Here is a 19,278-nt window from a genome sequence, read left to right as displayed (position 1 = left end):
GGGGAGGGAGTGCTCCCCCTTGTTGATCTCCTGTTTCTGTCATCGATTGGGGAATCTGACGAGAGCGGGCGGGCAAAAGAAGCGCTTATACTGGTTCCGAGTTCTTGCGTAGGCCTGGGAGAAGCAAAAACTTGAATTCCTGATGAGGGGGGTCCATAGGAGAGGGAGGTCGAAAGGAACAAGATTACAAAACCCAATCCCTGACAATTCCCAGCCAAACCATTTAAGGAAAAGGGGTAAACTGAGGCAAACCAAGTACTGAGGTGTTCGCCTTTCCTATCGTTCCAGGAATGCGGGCGCTGTCAGATGTGCAATACCAGAGCCTCCTAGACTCCTTCCCCACGCCCCCTGCTCCGCCCCCGGCCCCCTCCCCCCAGCAGTGCGGGTCGGAGGAGGAGAAGCAAGTTCTGGGGCGGGCGGGTACGACTAGCGTTTATCACTTCCAGCAAGTGCCGGAGCTCGGCCCCGCAGTACAGAGGCTGCGGTGCGGTTGATCGCGGGAGCTGGCCCTGCGGGGACCCCGGGGGGGAGGGGGAGCCGGAAAGCCCCCGCCGAGGCCGTCGCTGTGGGGCCTCCCCTCCCCCCCGGGCGGGCGCCATGCGGGGGGGCTCCGGCGACGCGGAGCGGCGGCAGCGCTGGAGTCGCCTGTTCGAGGAGCTGGACAGCAACAAGGACGGCCGCGTGGACGTGCACGAGTTGCGCCAGGGGCTGGCCAGGCTGGGAGGGGGCGATCCCGACGGTGCACAGCAGGTACCACGGGCAGCGACCACCGCTGCAGGGCCCGCCTGCGCCGTAACCGGTGCACCTGAATGCGGTTGCACGCTACCTGTTGGCTGGACCCACCACCTCTGTCACCTCCCTTCCCCCTACCCGCAAGCATCTGGCCTAAGGGCGTCGCGAGACAAGATTGCCAAGGCCCCGGGCCTGCAGCGCCTGCGGCTGCCAGGACCCAATGCCCCCCCTCCCGGGCTGTGGGGTGCCTGCTGGAGAATGCACCGTAGAGCCGGAGGCATTTCCATCCACTGCCCGGAGACACACCCTCCGCTGCTCTCCGCACGATCTGATGGGTGACCCGCTCCCACCTGCAGTGAACACAACTTCCCCACCCTGCTGGGGCACCCACTGAGCCCCCAGCTGGCTACCCTAGTCTCTTATTTACATTCCCCGCTGGTGCTTTCTTTCTGGGACCTGGCTGGTTACCCCAGCCTGCCCCGGCCCACCCTGCCTCTACAGGGGTCCGACCTATCTAGGAAGGAATTTGAGCCTGGGTGCAGCACAGTGGTAAAGCTCTTTCCGAGCATGTGCAAAGGTCCTGGATTCCAGCCCCAGCATGGGAGGTGGCAATGGCGGTGAAAAGAGGCAAGAACTGGCCCTTCCTCCGTGTGTCACAGGTGTCCCTTACACCTGAGCCCCTAGATGTCCCTGAAACAGACCTGTTGCATCTTTGTTGACCTTGAGTCTAAGGTCCCACTTTTCCCGTGGGAATGTAGAGGTCCCATGGCTATTGGCTTTGATCTGTTGGGCCCTATATGGATCAGGATTGTTTCTAACATGACACCCCACCCCCACCCCAAGACTGCCAAGGAGACGGATTTTATAAGAAAAAGCTAGGTGGGCAGGTTCGGGAGACAAGGTGTTGCAGGAGAATCAGAGTTCAAGGTCATTCTCCAAAAGGAAGAGAATGAGGCTAGCCTGGGTTACACGAGACCGCAGACCTAAAACAAAACGTGCCCAAGGTTGCTGCTTCACAGTTCTATGACCTTGAACTGCTTCTGTGACTTAGAAACGTCTCAGTCTGCCTATCAGAGAACTGGGCAGCAACCAGACACCTATTATGGCTTGGGGTATTTTGCTGAAAAGTGGGCTGACTGAGAGTCGGGGGGTGATGGCCCCTGTACCCCTTTCTTGAGTTACGGGGGCTCTGAGTTCCTGGACCATGAGGCATATTGAGACATACACACTGTGGGGGTGCAGTCTGCTCAGTCCCCTCTGTCCCTTCTTTTCTCTTCCAGGGCATCTCCTCTGAGGGGGACGCTGATCCAGATGGTGGCCTCAGCCTGGAGGAATTCACCCGCTACCTGCAGGAGCGGGAGCAGCGCCTTCTGCTCATGTTTCACAGCCTTGACCGGAACCAGGATGGTGAGATGGGCTCCAAACTGGGGGATGGGCAGATGGGTTAGAACCCGCAGTGCTGGGGAGAAGGGGAGGGCTGCTTCTGACTCACAGGCTATTTTGGGAGTTCTTCTCAGCCACAACTAGGTGATCTGAGCCCAAACCGGCCATCCCACCTCCTGATCCATTTTAGCAGAGAACCCCTGTCTCTACCCCCAGATGTTTCTTTCTGGATAGTACAGTAGCTTAGGGGACTCTTGGATCCAGGGACAGTCCCTCGACCAAGTGTCTTCTAGGATCCTTAAGTATTGCCTTAAGGTTGGACAGATGGCTCAGGGGGTAAAGTGCTTGCCACAAAACCACAACGTCCTGAGTTCAATCCCTAGAATCTACGCTGGGGAGGGAGGAACTGAAAAATTAATAAATAAGCAAATATTGCTTTAGTCTCTTCTAGCATAGGGACCTCTGCAATCATCCCTGAACTCATCTCATTCACTCCTGGTAATGGAGGACCCCCCCCCCCAAATACTGCCCAGTTTCAACTCTGAGTGGCCCCCACAACTGGTACAAAAATCTCTCCCCTAAGGCTAAGAAGCTCACTCAGTGGGTAAAGTGCCTATTGGGCAAACACAAGGACCTGAGTTCAAATCCCCAGCACCCATTAAGCTGAGTGGGGTGGTGCCCACCTATGACCCCAGCACTGGGAAGGTGTAGACAGGAGAATCTTGGGGCTCACTGTCAGAGAATTCCAGATTCAGCGAGAGACCTTGTCTCAAAAGAAACATGGAGAGAGACTGAGGAAGACACAGCCATTGATTCTGACCTACACACACACACACACACACGATTCTGGAGCCCCTTTGTCAGTCTTTGGCTTGGTCTCCTGGGGCACCCATTCCAGGTCACATCGATGTCTCTGAGATTCAGCAAAGCTTCCGAGCGCTGGGCATCTCTATCTCATTGGAGCAGGCAGAGAAAATCCTACACAGGTGAGTTACTGAAGTTTCAGGCCCTTGGAGACCCATCCCCACCCCCATCCCCTTCTCTGCCAGAAAGTTCTGTCCTCTGAGCCCCAGACCCGGCTCCAGGGAGGGCGGAGCTGAAAAGTTGGACTTCGGAGCCAAACAGATCTTAGGCCAGTGGCCTGAAGTCCCTGTCTGACCCCGAAAAGCGCTGGTAGGTGCTACAGCTACCCACACAAGGCTGGTTTGAGGGACTTACACAGGCGAGCCAGTCAGATAATGTGACTGGATCATACCTGGGGTGTGAACCTGTCGTCCTAGCACTTAAGAGGCCAAGGCAGGAGGATTGCCCTGACTTAGAGGTCAATTTGGACTTAAGAATGAGACTTCCCTTAAAAACAACTCCAAACATCTTGGCATGTGAAATTGGCAAGGTGGTTCAGTAGGTAAGAGTGCTTGCCCCTCAAACCTGATGGGACCAGTTGAATCCCCAATACCCACATGGTGGAAGGAGAGCAACAACCCAGCAAGTTGTCTCCTGACCTCTACGTCAAGCTGTGGCACAAATATGAGCACATACACACATACATACACACACAGTAAGTTTGTTTTAAAAAGCCACATGAGATGGCTCAGCAGTTAAGAGCAATGACTGCTCTTCTAGAGGATCCAGGTTCAATTCCCAGCATCTACACAGCGGCTCACAACTGTCTGTAGCTCCAGTTCCAGGATACCCTTCACAAACATACTTGCAGGCAAACCACCAATGCACATATTAAAAAATAATAATAAATACCGGACGGTGGTGGTACACACCTGTAATCCCAGCACTCAGGAGGCAGAGACAGGTGAATCTCTGTGAGTTTAAGACCAGTCTGGTCTACAGAGTGAGTTCCAGGACAGGCTCCAAAGCTAGAGAGAAACCCTGTCTTGAAAAACCAAAAAATATGGGCTGGAGAGATGGCTCAGCAGTTAAGAGCATTGCCTGCTCTTCCAGAGGTCCTGAGTTCAATTCCCAGCAACCACATGGTGGCTGACAACCATCTGTAATGAGATCTGGCGCCCTCTTCTGGCCTGCAGGTATACATGCAGATAGAATATTGTATAACATAATAAATAAATAAATATTTTTAAAAAGAAAAATCAAAAAAATAAAATAATAAATAAATAAATAAATAAATAAAGTATTTTTTAAAGTCAGATACAATAGTATAGCCCTAGCACACAGCATTAAGGAGGCCGAGGCAGGGAGATTGCTCTGAGATTCAAGCCAGCTTAGACTATAAAGTAAAAGCCTGGCTTGACAAAATGGCTGAGAAACGGGTGGCTCAGTGGTTAAGAGTGTGAATTATTCTTCTAACAGTGATTCCTAGCACCCAAGCCAGCTGGCTCACAGTCACCTGTAATCACGCTTCAGGACACACACACAATTTAAAATAAATAATTTAAAGAAGGTTTTAAAATGCTTTAGCCAGGGGGCTGGAGAGATGGCTCAGTGGTTAAGAGCATTGCCTGCTCTTCCAGAGGTCCTGAGTTCAATTCCCAGCAACCACATGGTGGCTCACAACCATCTGTAATGAGGTCCGGTGCCCTCTTCTGGCCTGCAGACATACACACAGACAGAATATTGTATACATGATAAATAAATAAATATTTTAAAAAAATGCTTTAGCCAGGTGGCACATGGCTGTCATATCAGCACTCAGAAAGCTAGGCAGGAGGATTGCACATGAGTTGGAGGCCAGCCTGGTCTTCAGGGTAAGACCCTACCAAAAAATAAATAAATAAATGCAGGTATGGGGTGTTGTTCTAGCTAGCTTCAGGTACTCAGGCAGGAGGATTGCTGTGAATTCCAAGACAGCCTGGGCAATAGAGTGAGATCCTATCTCAAAATAACAAACAAACCAGCCGGGCGGTGGTGGCGCACGCCTTTAATCCCAGCGCTTGGGAGGCAGAGGCAGGCGGATCTCTGTGAGTTCGAGGCCAGCCTGGTCTACAAAGGGAGTTCCAGGACAGGCTCCAAAAGCTACAGAGGAACCCTGTCTCGAAAAACCAAAAAAAAAAAAAACCAGTTCTGAAGAGAAGCAATGCACTTTGTGCTCCCCAAGTCCATGAAAGCTAGCGGTACCCCACCTCCGCCAGCCCGGACACTGAGCCTCTGCCCACCCCACCTCCAGCATGGACCGCGATGGCACCATGACCATTGATTGGCAGGAATGGCGAGACCACTTTCTGCTGCACTCTCTGGAGAATGTGGAGGATGTCCTGTATTTCTGGAAGCATTCTACGGTAAGTTGGGGGGCACCGGCAGGGGTGGAAGCTAGCTCCAGCCTCCCCGGGTCTCAAAAGGGCTGGGCCAGGACTCTGGAGGTGTTCAGGAGCCCGGTAACCCCAATGGACATCCCTGCTATCTGCTCAGAGCCCATTAGTCTTGCTCAGATTCCAGGGCCAGTTGGTTGGAATTAGGGTTATGGGGGGGAATACACCAAATGGTGTTATGGGGGGGGGGAATACACCAAATGGTGTTCCCACGGTCGACCCACACAACTGCCAGCTGCCGGCTGCTCCTCGCCTGCTCCTCGGCTCCGCTGCGGCTGAGGGGAAGATGTAGGCAGACACTGTCTTTGGAGGACAGAGGAGATCACTGGGGGTGGGGAGGGAGCCTGTTGGTGTCCGGAGGAGGTCCGTCTGTGGGATCTGACAGGATCCTCGTTGCTTTTGCTTGTCCGGGGAAATGTGGACAAATATTTGCTCGCCTCAGGTGAGGTGACACAACCCAAAAGAAGGATTCTCCAAGGTCTGATGTGGTAAGCCCATAAGATGTTCGAGCTTCACTAGAGCACCCAGAGGGGTCACTTACAGGACCTGGGTGACCCCCAAACAGCTGTGCCACTGCTGAGTTCGACCCCATGGCGGATGGCACCCCCATGGTGGAAGCTGCACCACGGAGTCTTTCGATTAGCCTTCTGCTTCCTATATAGTTAATACTTCCCAGGATTCCTTGCAGCTGGGGTGGGATGGTGAGTGGATTTCCTGGGGAGGTCTTGTAACTGGCCCCTCCCTATCAGGGGATGCGATAGCTCCATTACCATAGACCCAGTTATCACCAGATTATTCTGCTCAATTCGTTGCCATAGCTACCAGGCCACGGTAATCGCTGCCTTAAAATGGCAACGTGGTGATGATGTCATGCTGAGGAAAAAGCCAGTGCGATCCTCTTGGGAGATCCAGAGATGTTCACCCCCAAAGATCCACAGTTGGGAAATCGATGGCTGGACTCTAGGAGGGAGAGCCTCCTCGGGAGGACTCCTGGGAAAGACTCTTGGGGGAAGACTTGTAGGAAAGGCCTCCCCATGGAGGAGACGCTATGAGAGCAGATCCTTAGGTAAGACTCACTGGCTCCTTTGCTGGAATCCTGTGGTGGGATCTGGTAGATTCTTCAGTAGGATTCAATAGATTCTTCGGTGGGACTCTGTGGATCTTTTGGTAAGAATCGGTAGCTCCTTTGGTAAGATCAGGGGACCCTCTGGTGAAATCCAGTGGCACCTTTTTCTTTTTTTGTTTTTGTTTCTTGTTTGTTTTTGTTTTGTTTTGTTTTGCTTTGCTTTTCGAGACAGGGTTTCTCTGTGTACCTCTGGCTGTCCTGAAACTAGCTCTGTAGACCAGGCTGGCCTTGAACTCAGAGATCACCCCCTGCCTCAGCCCCCAAGTGCTGGGATTAAAGGCGTGCACCACCACCACTCCTGGATTCTGTTTTTAACAGTTACTTATTTTGTGTGAGGGGCACGTGTGTGAAGGTTGGAGGACAGCTTGGGGAAGTCTTCCTCTCTCCTTCCACCATGTGGCTCCCAGGTATTGAACTCAGGTCTTCAGACTTGACCTTAATGACCCTCTCACAGGTTGACTGCAGTTGACTCTTGTGTGGGAGTCATGGCTCCTTTGGTAAGGCTCAGTGGACTGTTATTATCTTTAGTACTTAATGGATCCTTTAGTGCGGTGGTTCTCAATCCATGGGGTCAAACCACCAACCCTTTTACAGGGGTCACCTAAGACTATTCAGGAAACATAAATATTTACATTACAGTATTACAGTATTACAGTAAATATTTGTAGCAAAATTACAGTTATAAAGTAGCAACAAAACTAACTTTATGGTTGGGCGTCACCACAACATGAAGAACTGTATTGAAGGGTCACAGTATTAGGAAGGCTGAGAACCACTGCTTTAGTGGAACTCCACGGAGATCTCCCAGAGGAACCCTAGGGTATCATAGCTAGGCAGCTGGTTGGATGTTTTAGTGGCAGGATCCAAAAGGGATCAGCTGGACTCTCCAAGCAAGGACCTTTGGTGGACTCTGGGGTGTCCTGGAATTCATAGGGGAGCCTTCCCTACTTAGGACCCAGGTGCATCCCCCACCTCTGCTGGGACATGACACCTGCAGCCCCCATCCTCAGGTCCTGGACATTGGGGAGTGCCTGACGGTACCTGATGAGTTCTCCAAGCAGGAGAAACTTACCGGCATGTGGTGGAAGCAGCTGGTGGCTGGCGCGGTGGCCGGCGCTGTGTCGCGGACAGGCACAGCTCCTCTGGACCGTCTCAAGGTCTTCATGCAGGTGAGAGGACCTGAAGGGGCTCACCCCATCGTCCAGGTCCTGGGCCTAGGAGAGCATCTTAAAGCTACCTTCTCTCCCCACTCAGGTCCACGCCTCCAAGTCCAACCGGCTCAACATCCTAGGGGGCCTGCGGAACATGATTCAAGAAGGGGGCATCTTGTCCCTCTGGCGGGGCAATGGTATCAACGTGCTCAAGATCGCCCCTGAGTCAGCCATCAAGTTCATGGCTTACGAACAGGTTGGTCCAGGAGAGAGTAAATTAAGCCAAGGGCTCAAGGGCTTTGGCTTGCACCACGCCCCCTACTGGCCAACTCCGTGCCAGCTGAAGAACAGTGGAATGCACGGGCAACTCAATAATCTCCAAGGTTCCTATGTGCCTCACACCACCCCCGTGTTCCACCCTCAGATCAAGCGGGCCATCCGGGGGCAGCAAGAGACGCTGCACGTTCAGGAGCGCTTCGTGGCTGGCTCCCTGGCCGGGGCCACAGCTCAAACCATCATATACCCCATGGAGGTGAGAAGGAGGGGCCTGAGGAAGACCCAGCATGAGAGGGTGGGCCTGCGGTACTGAGCCATTCCCCGCTCTGCACTGTGTGTGGAGCTAACTGTAACCCTAACTGCCTGACTTGGGACCAGGAGTCGTTTCCTGTCTAGCTTGTCTGGGTATCTCAATTTGAGATGTAACTTCTAGGGACGTAGTAGTCATAGTAACGGGCCGTTTATGGATAGGCCTGCCAAGTGCAAGGGTGACAGGCATGAGCCACCACACCTGATTTACGTGGTGCTCAGGATGGAAATCAGGCCTTTATGTACACTAAGTAGACACTCTACCTCCTCAGACCCAGCTAGGTCCACAGGATATCTGCTTTCGGGAGTAGCAACTTCTAGGTGACGTCACTTCTGGGCATGATGATTCTTGGAAGTAGTTTTTCAAGGGGTTGACAGAGTTCTCACCCAGGTACTGAAGACAAGGCTGACTCTACGGAAAACTGGCCAGTACAAGGGGCTCCTGGACTGCGCAAGGCGGATCCTGGAGCGCGAAGGGCCCCGTGCCTTCTACCGTGGTTACCTGCCCAACATGCTGGGCATCATCCCCTATGCTGGAATCGATCTAGCCGTCTACGAGGTCTGTGGATAACGTACCATCCCTCCCTCCCTTCTTTCTCATTCTGGGATCTGGCCGAGGACACTCTTTGCTTCTCATAGCTAGGAAGGACAATCATAGACTTCAAAACTGTGATGGGCCTTGAAGCCCTGGAGAGCCCCTCCAGACATCATACCTCCCTTCTGTCACTGATGAAAAAAAAAAACTTCTTTCCAGTTCCACATGGTGGCGCACACTTGCCATCCCAGGACTTAGGAGGCTGAAAGTAGGGAGATCTGGAGTTCAAGGGTGGCCTGAGCTAGGTAGTCAGTTTTAAGACAGCCTAGTTATGTAAAAAGACCCAGTCTTGGAAAACAAAATTTTGTTTGTTTATTTATTTATTTTTTAAAGACAGGGTTTCACTGTTTAAGCTCTGGCTGTCCTGGAACTCAGTTTGTAGACCAGGCTGGCCTCAAACTCACAAAGATCCACCTGCCTCTGCCTCCCGGGTACTGGGATTAAAGGCGTGTGCCACCACCACCCAGCTTGGAAAACAAAATTTAAACTAGACCTAGTGACTCATGTCTTTAATCCCAGCACTGAGGAGGCAGAGGTAGGCAAATCTCTGCAAATTCGAGGCCAACCTGGTCTACAGAGTGAGTTCCAGGACAGCTAGGACTGTTACACAGAGGAAACCCTGACTCTGGAAAAAAATAAGGGGGGGGGCTTCAAGCGATGGCTCAGTGGTTGGTTAAGAGTACCAACTGCTCTTCCAGAGAGCCCAGGATTCAAACCAGTACACATATGGCAACTAACAACTGTTGTAACTCTAAGATCTGACACTCTCACACAGACAGCCCAAACACCAATGGACATAAAATAAAAATAAATAAGTTATAAAAAAAAAGAAAGAAAGAAAAGAAAAACAAAAATTAAAAGATATCAACAGCAGCTGGGTGGTGGTGGCGCACGCCTTTAATCCCAGCACTTGGGAGGCAGAGGCAGGTGGATCTTTGTGAGTTCGAGGCCAACCTGGTCTACAAGAGCTAGTTCCAGGACAGGCACCAAAGCTACAGAGAAGCCCTGTCTCAAAATACCAAAAAAAAAAAAAAAAAAAAAAGAAAGAAAAAAATCAACAGCAGTCAAATAGAAGAATGGGGATGGGGCTAAAGAGATGGCTCAGCCATTAAGAGTGCTCACTGCTTTGGCAGAGAACCTGAGTTCAGTTCCCAGCACCAACATCAGGTCTAACAGTGCCCTATAAATCCAGCTCCAGGGGATGCGGCACCCTCTTCTGGTCTCTAAAAGCACCGCACTCTCATGGTGCATATACACTCACATAGGCACACACACATAAATAAAAAAAATAATCTTTCTAAAAATATAAAAAGCCACTTTTAGCCAGGCATGGAGGGTGGTGCCTGTTATCCAACAATCAAAAGGCTGATGCAGGAGGATTACCACAACAAGTAGGCATGGTGACACATGCCTTTAATCCCATGCCTTGGGAGGCAGAGGCAGGAGGCTCTTTGACAGCCTGGGCCCTTTCTCAAGACAAGAATAATAATAATATAACCATTTCCCTCCCTAAGGTGCTGCAGATAACGCCTAGGGTTCACATTTGCCTCTTTGGAATTATGGAAGGTTTAGCTTTGTAGGAATTGGGGCCGCTCCAGTTCCTGAGAGTGTGAACATGGTGTAAAATAAGCCTCGGACACCATCTTCCCCAAAGCATGTGTGGGTTCTGGCCTGGTCTCCAGGACAGCACATTCTCTTTTTTCCTTCCTTTATTTTTCAATTATTTGTTATTTTCAATTTTTATTATGTACAGTTGTTTGCATGTGGTACTGCATGTGGTACCCGTGGAGGCCAGAAGAGGGTGCTAGGTTACCTGGAACTGGAGTTACAGATGGTTGTGTGTTGCCATGTGAGTGCTGGGTATTAAACCTGGATCCTCTTCAAGAGCAGCCGTGCTCTTAACCACTGAGCCATCTTCCCAGCTCCCCCCTTTTCCTGTCTCCCTCCTTTTCCTTTCCTTTTTTCTTAAAACTTTTTTTGTTTTGTTTTGTTTGTTTGTTTTGTTTTTCGAGTCATGGTTTCTCTGTAGCTTTGGAGCCTGTCCTGGAACTAGCTCTTGTAGACCAGGCTGGCCTCGAACTCACAGAGATCCACCTGCCTCTGCCTCCCGAGTGCTGGGATTAAAGGCATGCGCCACCACTGCCCGGCTTCAAAACAGGATTTTATATAGCCTTCATTGACCTCAAACTTACTAGGTAGCTGAGGAAGACCTTGAACTCCCCCTGAGTGCAGGGATAACTGGTCTACACTACCACCCCAAGTCAATGTGGTGCTGTGTGGAGCCAGGGCTTCATGCATGTTAGGCAAATGTTCCACCAACTGGAACGGTGGGGGCTCACTATGCATCCCATAATGGCCTGGATTCATGGGTAATCCCACTGTCTCAGCCTCCTGAGTACTAACTCAAGGCATGACCACTGTCCCTGGCAACAGAATACTGTGTGTGCGTGTGCACGCATGCAAGTGTGTGAAGGCCAGAAGACAACCTCAGGTTTCAGATATCGTCCACCTTATTTTTTGACATGGTATCTCTCACTGGGACCTGGGGCTCATCAAGGAGGCTAGAGGGGTTCATCAGTGAACCCACGTATCCTCTTCCCGCCTCCCCAGCAACGTACTTACAGGCATATACAACATGCCTGGCTTTGACGTGGGTGCTGGAGATCAGACTCAGTTCCCCATGCTTGCATAGCAAGAGGTTTGCCAACTGAGTCATCTTGCCAGCCCCGAGCAGGTCATGTTTATGTCTCTGTGTGTGTCCTTGTGTCACTGTGTGTGTGGACGTCAGCAGGTACCATATAGGAGTTGGTTCTCTCTCTTCGCCATGTGGGTTCCAGTGATCAAACCTAGCTATCAGGCTTGCGTGCAAGCACCTTTATCCACTGAGACATCTCATCAGTCCATAACAGCTTTTGACAACTCATTTAACATATATATTCTCAGCACCCACATGGTGGCTCTCGGCCACCCATAGCTCCAGTTCCAGGGGATCAGACACCCTCTTCTAACCCCCATAGGTACTGCATGCTTATGGCATGCAGACATACATGGAGGCAAAACACACATACACATAAAATGAAAATAGATAAGTCTTTTAAACGGGTGGTGGTGGCAGCGCACACCTTTAATCTCAGCCCTTAGGAGGCAGAGACAGGCGGATCTCCGTAACTATGAGTCTAGCCTGCTTTATGTAGTGAGTTCTAGGCCAATCAGAGTTACAGAGAAACCCTGCCTCAAAAGAGGGGCTTGGGAAGTTAGGGGGCTGGCTGAGTTGATAATATGCCTGCCATACAAGGAAGAGGATGTGAATCTAAGCACTAGGAAGAGCATCTGCAACTCCAGGGCTGGGAGCCAGAACAGGAGGATCCTGGAGCTTCCTGACTGGCCAGTCAATAAGCTTCAGGTTCGGTAAGAGAGCCTGTCTCCAAACGTAAGGTGAGAGAGCTTGACCTTATTGACCAAGCTCTGGCCTCCACACTTCCTCCAGTGGCCATGCACCCCTGCACACACACAAGCACACACATATACCCCCAAAAAATAATAAGAGGAAAGAAGGAAGATGGGGGAGAGGAAGATCTTGGAAGAAGGTTCCAGAAAATTCCAGAGTTTGGGGCACATGGCTTCCTTCCCCTCGGCTTCTCATATGCTACATAGGAACCATATGAATAGGCATCTTCCACTGGTTGCAGCTCCTGTGAGGGTGAGGGAGGTAGAGACGGGAGGGAGGCAGGGTCTCTCACTCGGCTCCCATGCTCATTCACTTGTCTCGGCTGACTAGTTGCCAGCCCCAGAGATCCTCTTGCCTCAGCCTCTCCAGAGCAGTGTTTACAGGTGTGCACAGCCACATCTGGCTCCTTTTTGCACGCTGAGCTCTGAACTCAGCTCCTGTTGCTCATGAAGCAATCTTTCTCTGCGGAGCCATCTGCTTGGCTCCTCTTTTATTTTAAATTTTACCTACGCTCATTATAGACGACGTCTTACTTTGTTGCCCAGGCTGATCACAAGCCCCCGGGCATAATCGGCCCTCCTGCCTCAGCCTCTTGGGCAGCTAGATTCACAGATGGTCACTGCAATTCCTGAAGCATTCCGTCTTCACTGTAGATCCATCAGTCCCGTTTCTATGTCTGACGTCCCTTGACTCTCCCCTCTTTGTCCCTCTTCTTCATATAAGGACAGTGTGGCTCTCAGAGCCCACGCCCATCATCCTTATAAATCTCATCAGCTAAAGTACCCGAAGACCCCAGGATGAGGCACTAACTTGTCTTCAGAGGGATGGAGGGTATAGCTCAGGGCCTCGAGCACTCCCCTAGCATGCAGAGAGTCTGGGGTCCATCCCAGGACCTCAGTACCCCATCTAGAGAGGTAGAGGCAGGAAGGCCAGGAGTTCCAGTTCATTCTCAGCTACTTAATAGATTTGGGACCCATCTGGAGGAGAGTTTTTCTTCAAAAATCCAAAATGGGGAGCTGGAGAGATGGTTCACCTGCTAAGAGCACTGACTGCACAGGGCAGTGGTGGCACACATCTTTAATCCCAGCACTCAGGAGGCAGAGGCAGTAGGATCTCTGTGAGTTCGAGGCCAACCTGGGTTTACAAGAGCTAGTTTCAGGACAGCTAGGACTGTTACACAGAGAAACCCGGTCTCAAAAAAGCAAGCAAACAGAGAAAAAGCACTGACTGCTCTTCCAGAGGACTGGGGTTCAATTCCCAGCTTCCACATGGTGGTGGCTCACAACTATCTGTAACTCCATTTCCAGGGGATCCAATGCCCTCATACAGACATTCATGCAGGTAAAACAGCAATGTACATAAAATAAAATAATATTTTAAAAAAATCCCTCAGTTGAGCCTCCACCTAGAATCCCCCAGAGGCAGGCTTGGGGCGTGGTCAGGGATGGATTCCCCCATCCCCCCCCCCCCCGCCTAGAATCCCCCAATGAGGGTCCGGGGGCGTGGTCAGGAGTGGAACGCCCACCTAGAATCCCCAGTGATGGGCTGGCCACCGTCAGAGGTGGTGCCTCTGCCTCGAATCCCCCAGTGAGGTGCTGGGGCGTCTGACCGGTGGGGAAGACAAACTGCACCATCATATCTACCACCAGCAACCTTGACACACAGAGCTGGTAACAAGCTCTTCTACACCAGGGTCTTTCTATCTGCAACTCTAAACCCACTTGTTCCTTTCTCTTCTAGACTCTGAAGAATCGCTGGCTTCAGCAGTACAGCCACGAATCAGCAAACCCAGGCATTCTCGTGCTCCTGGCCTGTGGCACCATCTCCAGCACCTGCGGCCAGATTGCCAGTTACCCTCTGGCACTGGTCCGGACCCGAATGCAGGCCCAAGGTGAGAAGCCTGGGCGGGAGGCTGGGGTAGGAAAGTCAGCCATTTATTTGGGTCCCACCTGCTGTCCCCTAAGTCCATGGAGGTAGAGTCTGGGCTGGGTTCCTGTGGGTCTTTCTTGTTGTCTGGACTTCAGTTTACCCACTAGTGATGCTGACCAGGGAGTCCTTCATCTGAGAAGTCAGTGGCATCGGGTACAGGGAAGTACCGCAGGCAACATTGTGGCATATCTGGGCCTGCCAGTAACCTGAGCTGTTATTCAAAGCTAAGAGGAAACAAGGGAGTGAGGCCTGCTAAGAACAGAGCTAGCCAAAGTCAGGGAAGGGCAGTGTCATTATTTATTTATTTAATGGGACAGGGTCTAACTATGTATCCCCAGCTGGCCCAAAACCCAGAGATCTGCCACTGGCCTCTGCCTCCTACAGGTGTGCACCCCCATGCCCAATCTTAAGGACAATCTAGTTTTTTTGTTTCTATTGTTTTGTTTCTATTTCACGGTGGTTTTTTTTCTTAAGATTTCTTTTTATTTCTGCACTCGTGCATGAGCATGGGTGTGGGGAGTTGAGACACCATCAGACTCCCTGGAGCTAGGAGGTCACCTGCATGGGTGCCAGCAACTGAGCTCTGGGCTTCCAGAAGAGCAGGAAGCTCTCTTTCCCAAGGAACCCTAAGACAGAGGAGTGCTGTGTCCCAGGCTGGGCTGGAACTCAGGACAGTCCTCCTGCCTCAGCTTCCCCACTGTTTTCCCTCTGTATTTGCCTCCCACGGATTATTTTCTGGTTTCCCTGAGTCTGTTTTTGTGAACCTTAGTGTTTGTGTTCCTTGGTTTTTGCTGGAGAAACGACTGGCAAATGAGATAAATGCTCTGTACCCTCATGAACTTCATCCCCTGGGAAGGAGGGTCAGCAATCGTTCCACGATTCAGGGTTGATTCAGGGTTGAGGAGAGGAGAGGTAGGAACCCGACTTAGACTGAGGTGCCACGGACGGCTCTCCCAAACAGCCAGCTTTGGGATGGAGGAGGGAAAGATGAGCAGAAGTTAGCCCTGAAGAGAAGGAGAAGACTAACTTTAAGGAAGGGGGATTTCTCACACACCTAATTCTACACACTTTCTTTCTCTCTCTCTCTCTCTCTCTCTCTCTCTCTCTCTCTCTCTCTCTCTCTCTCTCTCTCACACACACACACACACACACACACACCTACTGTTACTGTTTCCATTCATCCCCAAATGTGCGCCCTAAGACTGACAGTTCCTAGACCCTCAGGCATCCATAGTGTTGTGGTAGGGCCTGCTGTTCCTTTATATCACTCTCTTGCCTCTTTTGAAATAGTCACCTAGCCCACCCCTTCGGGTGGGCCTGGAGGGGGAAATGAGAGGGGGAAGCTTTGATCTTACCTGGCTCCCAACCCACCCACAGCCTCCATTGAGGGTGGCCCACAGGTCTCCATGGTGGGTCTGCTTCGACACATCTTATCCCAGGAGGGTGTGTGGGGCCTCTACCGGGGCATTGCCCCCAACTTCATGAAGGTCATTCCAGCCGTAAGCATCTCCTACGTGGTCTACGAGAACATGAAGCAGGCCCTGGGGGTCACATCCAGGTGAGGGACCAGGAACCTGTCACTGCAAGATTCCCTCATCTTCATCACGGCATCTCCCATGGGATGTCCTCAACCGCCGGAAACTAATGGCCTGACCAGTGGTTCCTAATCCCCAACCCAAGCCGCTGGATACCAGTACCCGAGGTCCCAGGTCTTTGGCCCTGTGTTCTGACATCTGTACCACTAGGCCCCACTCTTTGGCCACTGGACCCCAGTACTGGATCCTCGACTTCACAGCGAGACTCCCAGACCCCAACTGCTGTACCTCACACATCACTTGAGATGCAGAACTATCCACACTCTGGCCCTGAGCCCTTATCCCCAAGCCCCTTGACCCTGCTCATCCACACACCAGAGCCGGATCCTGCTTTTCCCTGCCTCACCCACTGGGTGCTGGGCCACCCTGTGCAACAACAGATGGTCCCAGTGCCCCAAGCATGAAGGCACACATCCATGTATCCCGTAACCCAGATCTCAGATTCTTCAGGCACCAGACCCTCATGCCTCGCTAGACCTGAGACCCTAAATCTGCCAGTGAACTCCCTGTCACTCGCCTCATAGTCTGGATTCTAGAAGCCAGGAACTCTTAGCCACAGGGTCCTGACAGAGCAACGCCAAGATCCTGGGTTACTGGATCCCAGATCCCTCACCCCAAACAATTCTTTTACCTCAACTTGGAGTTTCATGCCCTTCTGCTTTGACTGCCGGATCTACATTTTAACACACCCTCAATCTCTTGTCACTGGATCCAAGAGTCCCAAGTCCTAATCCCCTGGATTCTGGTTCCGTGAACCACCGACGTGTGAGCTCCAGGGTGGATTCTAGATGCCACAGCTGTTCAATCTCAGATCCCAGATTCCTTCAACCCCTTCTCTGGATACCAGCCATAGAAGACCAAGCTCTCCCAGACACTACCAGGTTCCAAGTCCTTTGCTCCTGCACCCCAAGTTCTCAGTCTACTCCCTAAGTCTAGATCCCAGCAGCCCAGTGGCAGCATCTCAGATCCCACAGGCACCCCAGTATCCCAGACACACCCTGAAGCTGATTCCCACTGCATCCCACACCATCAGGGATCCTTCTGGAAGCCCAGACCCTGGACTAGTAGCTCCACACCAGGCAGTAAGGGAATGGTATGTATGTCCCACACCATACCCCACATGAATGCTGAATCTCCCCACAGCTAGGACACACCTTCACTCCCCCACTACTCCCCCAAATCACCTCCCTCCCCATCTCCCTCTCTGCAATGTCTTCCACACCCCGCCCACCTGCCAGGCTAGTAACTTCCCAGAGCCCAGGTTCCTCTGGGAGGGTCTGGTCTGCTTACTCATGGGTGGGGACTTGCCAGGTGAAGCCAGGGGACACAGCCAAGGGGACCTTCTGCATCCCAGCACTGCCAGCCCTGCTTGGGCCTCAGAAAGACACAATTAAGGACCAATACACAGCATCCTTCCTGAAACCCAGCATCCAGTATGCAAAATGAAACAACCCCAGACTGACTCGGGGTCTATTTTTCTACCAGATGGAGAGCAAAGTCCCCTGACTCCCCACCACATTCCCATACCCTCCTTCAACGTTGGATTCTGAGCTTAGGATAAGTGGGGGGGCCCTGCTCAACTCCCCGATCTCTGGGGACCCCATCAAAGGACTGTGAAAGGAACTAGGATGTTGAGGGGCAAGAGGACCCCACCGTGGCTTCCACCTCTCCCTCCAGCCTACACCAAGTCCGTCTCTCTGCCCGTGTATGTCATTTCAAGGGAAGAGAATAAATTTTCTAAGCTCTTTCACTGTTGCTTTTTCATTTTTTTAATTACATTTGTTCTTTGAGGGAGAGACATATGGAAGCCAGAGCAGAGCTTGTGGGAATCTGCCCTTTCCTTCCATCATGTGGGTCCTTCCATCATCAGTGGTCAGACTTGGCAGCGAGCAGCTTTGTTGACCCCGCTGTAGGTCTGTGACTTTTAGAAACTTATAGGTGTGTGAATGGCACTGGGGTACTCCCAAGGAGGGGAGATGAGACACAGCTCTCTCTCTCTCTCTCTCTCTCTCTCTCTCTCTCTCTCTCTCTCTTTCTCTCTCTCTCTCTCTCCATCCTCTCTTCCCTTTTACCTTATCCCCTGCTTCCCACCGCCTTCATCTCCCACTTCCTCCTTCCATCCCCTCTCCCTCCTCTCTCCCCTACTTTCTTGCTTCTCCTCTATCGCCTCCCCCCCCTTTCCTTCCTTCCCCATTCCTCTGCCCCTCTCCTCTTCCCTCTTCTCCAAGAGCTGGAAGCTTCAGTTTCCACTCCATTTATAAACAGCAAGCAGGCTGGAGAAATGGCTCATTGTTGAGAGCCCGCTGTGCCTGCAGAGGACCTGAGCTGCAATCTCAACACCCACATGATCACCTACAGCTGCAACTCCAGGATATAGCGCCCCCTTCTGGCCTCTGAGGACACTGCACTCACATGCACACACACAGACACACCACGAGTGAGGCCTTGACCACCCAAATCTGGTCCCTGAGACTCACATGCAAGTGGAAGGAGGGAATGGAGCCCACAAAATAGTCATCTGACCTCCACACAAGCACACCCAAATAATACATTTTAAAGATTTGATTTGTTGTGTGTATCTGATCTGTATGTGAGACAGCCAGAGGCCTCAAATCCCCTGGAACTGTAGTGGCTGTGAGCCACCTAACATGGTGCTGGGAACTAAACCCAGGTCCTCTGTGAGAGCACTCTCTGTAGCTTTGGAGCCTGCCTGGAACTCCCTTTGTAGACCAGGCTGGCCTCGAACTCACAGAGATCCGCCTGCCTCTGCCTCCTGAGTGCTGGGATTAAAGGCGTGCGCCACCACCGCCCGGCTGAGCACTATGTTTTCTTTTTTTGTCAACTTTGTTTGTTTTTTCGAGACAGGGTTTTCTGTAGCTTTGGTGCCTGTCCTGGAACTCACACTGTAGACCAGGCTGGCCTTGAACTCACAGACCTGTCTCTGCCGGTGTGCACCACCACTGCCCAGTTTGAGAGCAATATGCACTCTTACTGGCTGAACCATCTCTCCAGCTCCAATTAAAACACACACATACACACACCCTGGGTTGTGGTGGTATACACCTTTAATCCCAGCTCTCCAAGGGCAGAGGCAGGCACACCTCTGAGTTCCAGTCCAGCCTGGTCTATGAATAGAGTTCCAGGATAACCAGGACTGTTACACAGAGAAACCCTGTCTCTCTTTAAACCTGGGTGAGGTGGCACACGCCTGTCATCTCAGCACTTGGACTGGTAAAGACAGAAGATCAGGAGGGCGGAGTTATTGCTGGCTGCATAGCAAGTTTTGAGGTTAGCCTGAACTACATGGGACCCTGTCTCACTGATGCCCACCCTCCAAAAAAATTAATATTACAAGTGGTGGTAAGACACACCTTTAATCTCAGCACTTGGGAGGCAGAGGCAGGGAGATCTCTGAGTTCACAGCCAGTCTGGTGTACAAAGCAAGTTCCAGAACAG

The 19,278-nt window shown here is 51.7% G+C and overlaps 1 protein-coding gene across 2 annotated transcripts; it reads left to right on the top strand.

Moving 5' to 3' along the window:
• Positions 1 to 333: 333 nt before the first annotated feature.
• Slc25a23 (solute carrier family 25 member 23) lies at positions 334 to 17,572 on the top strand. Of its 2 annotated transcripts, none has more exons than XM_057771268.1 (10): positions 334 to 750; positions 2,013 to 2,139; positions 3,014 to 3,101; positions 5,252 to 5,363; positions 7,530 to 7,688; positions 7,774 to 7,926; positions 8,095 to 8,202; positions 8,647 to 8,814; positions 14,039 to 14,189; positions 15,605 to 17,572. In XM_057771268.1, the coding sequence occupies exons 1-10, from the start codon at positions 598 to 600 to the stop codon at positions 15,787 to 15,789; spliced, it is 1,404 nt and encodes a 467-aa protein (XP_057627251.1). In that variant the 5' UTR covers positions 334 to 597; the 3' UTR covers positions 15,790 to 17,572. The 2 variants fall into 2 exon arrangements, with proteins under 2 accessions (XP_057627251.1, XP_057627252.1); XM_057771269.1 differs by lacking the exon at positions 15,605 to 17,572 and adding an exon at positions 15,429 to 15,570.
• Positions 17,573 to 19,278: the final 1,706 nt, after the last annotated feature.

This window comes from Chionomys nivalis, chromosome 6, assembly GCF_950005125.1.
Source record: "Chionomys nivalis chromosome 6, mChiNiv1.1, whole genome shotgun sequence".
Taxonomy (NCBI): Eukaryota; Metazoa; Chordata; class Mammalia; order Rodentia; family Cricetidae; genus Chionomys; species Chionomys nivalis.
This window is presented reverse-complemented; position numbering and strand designations above follow the sequence as displayed.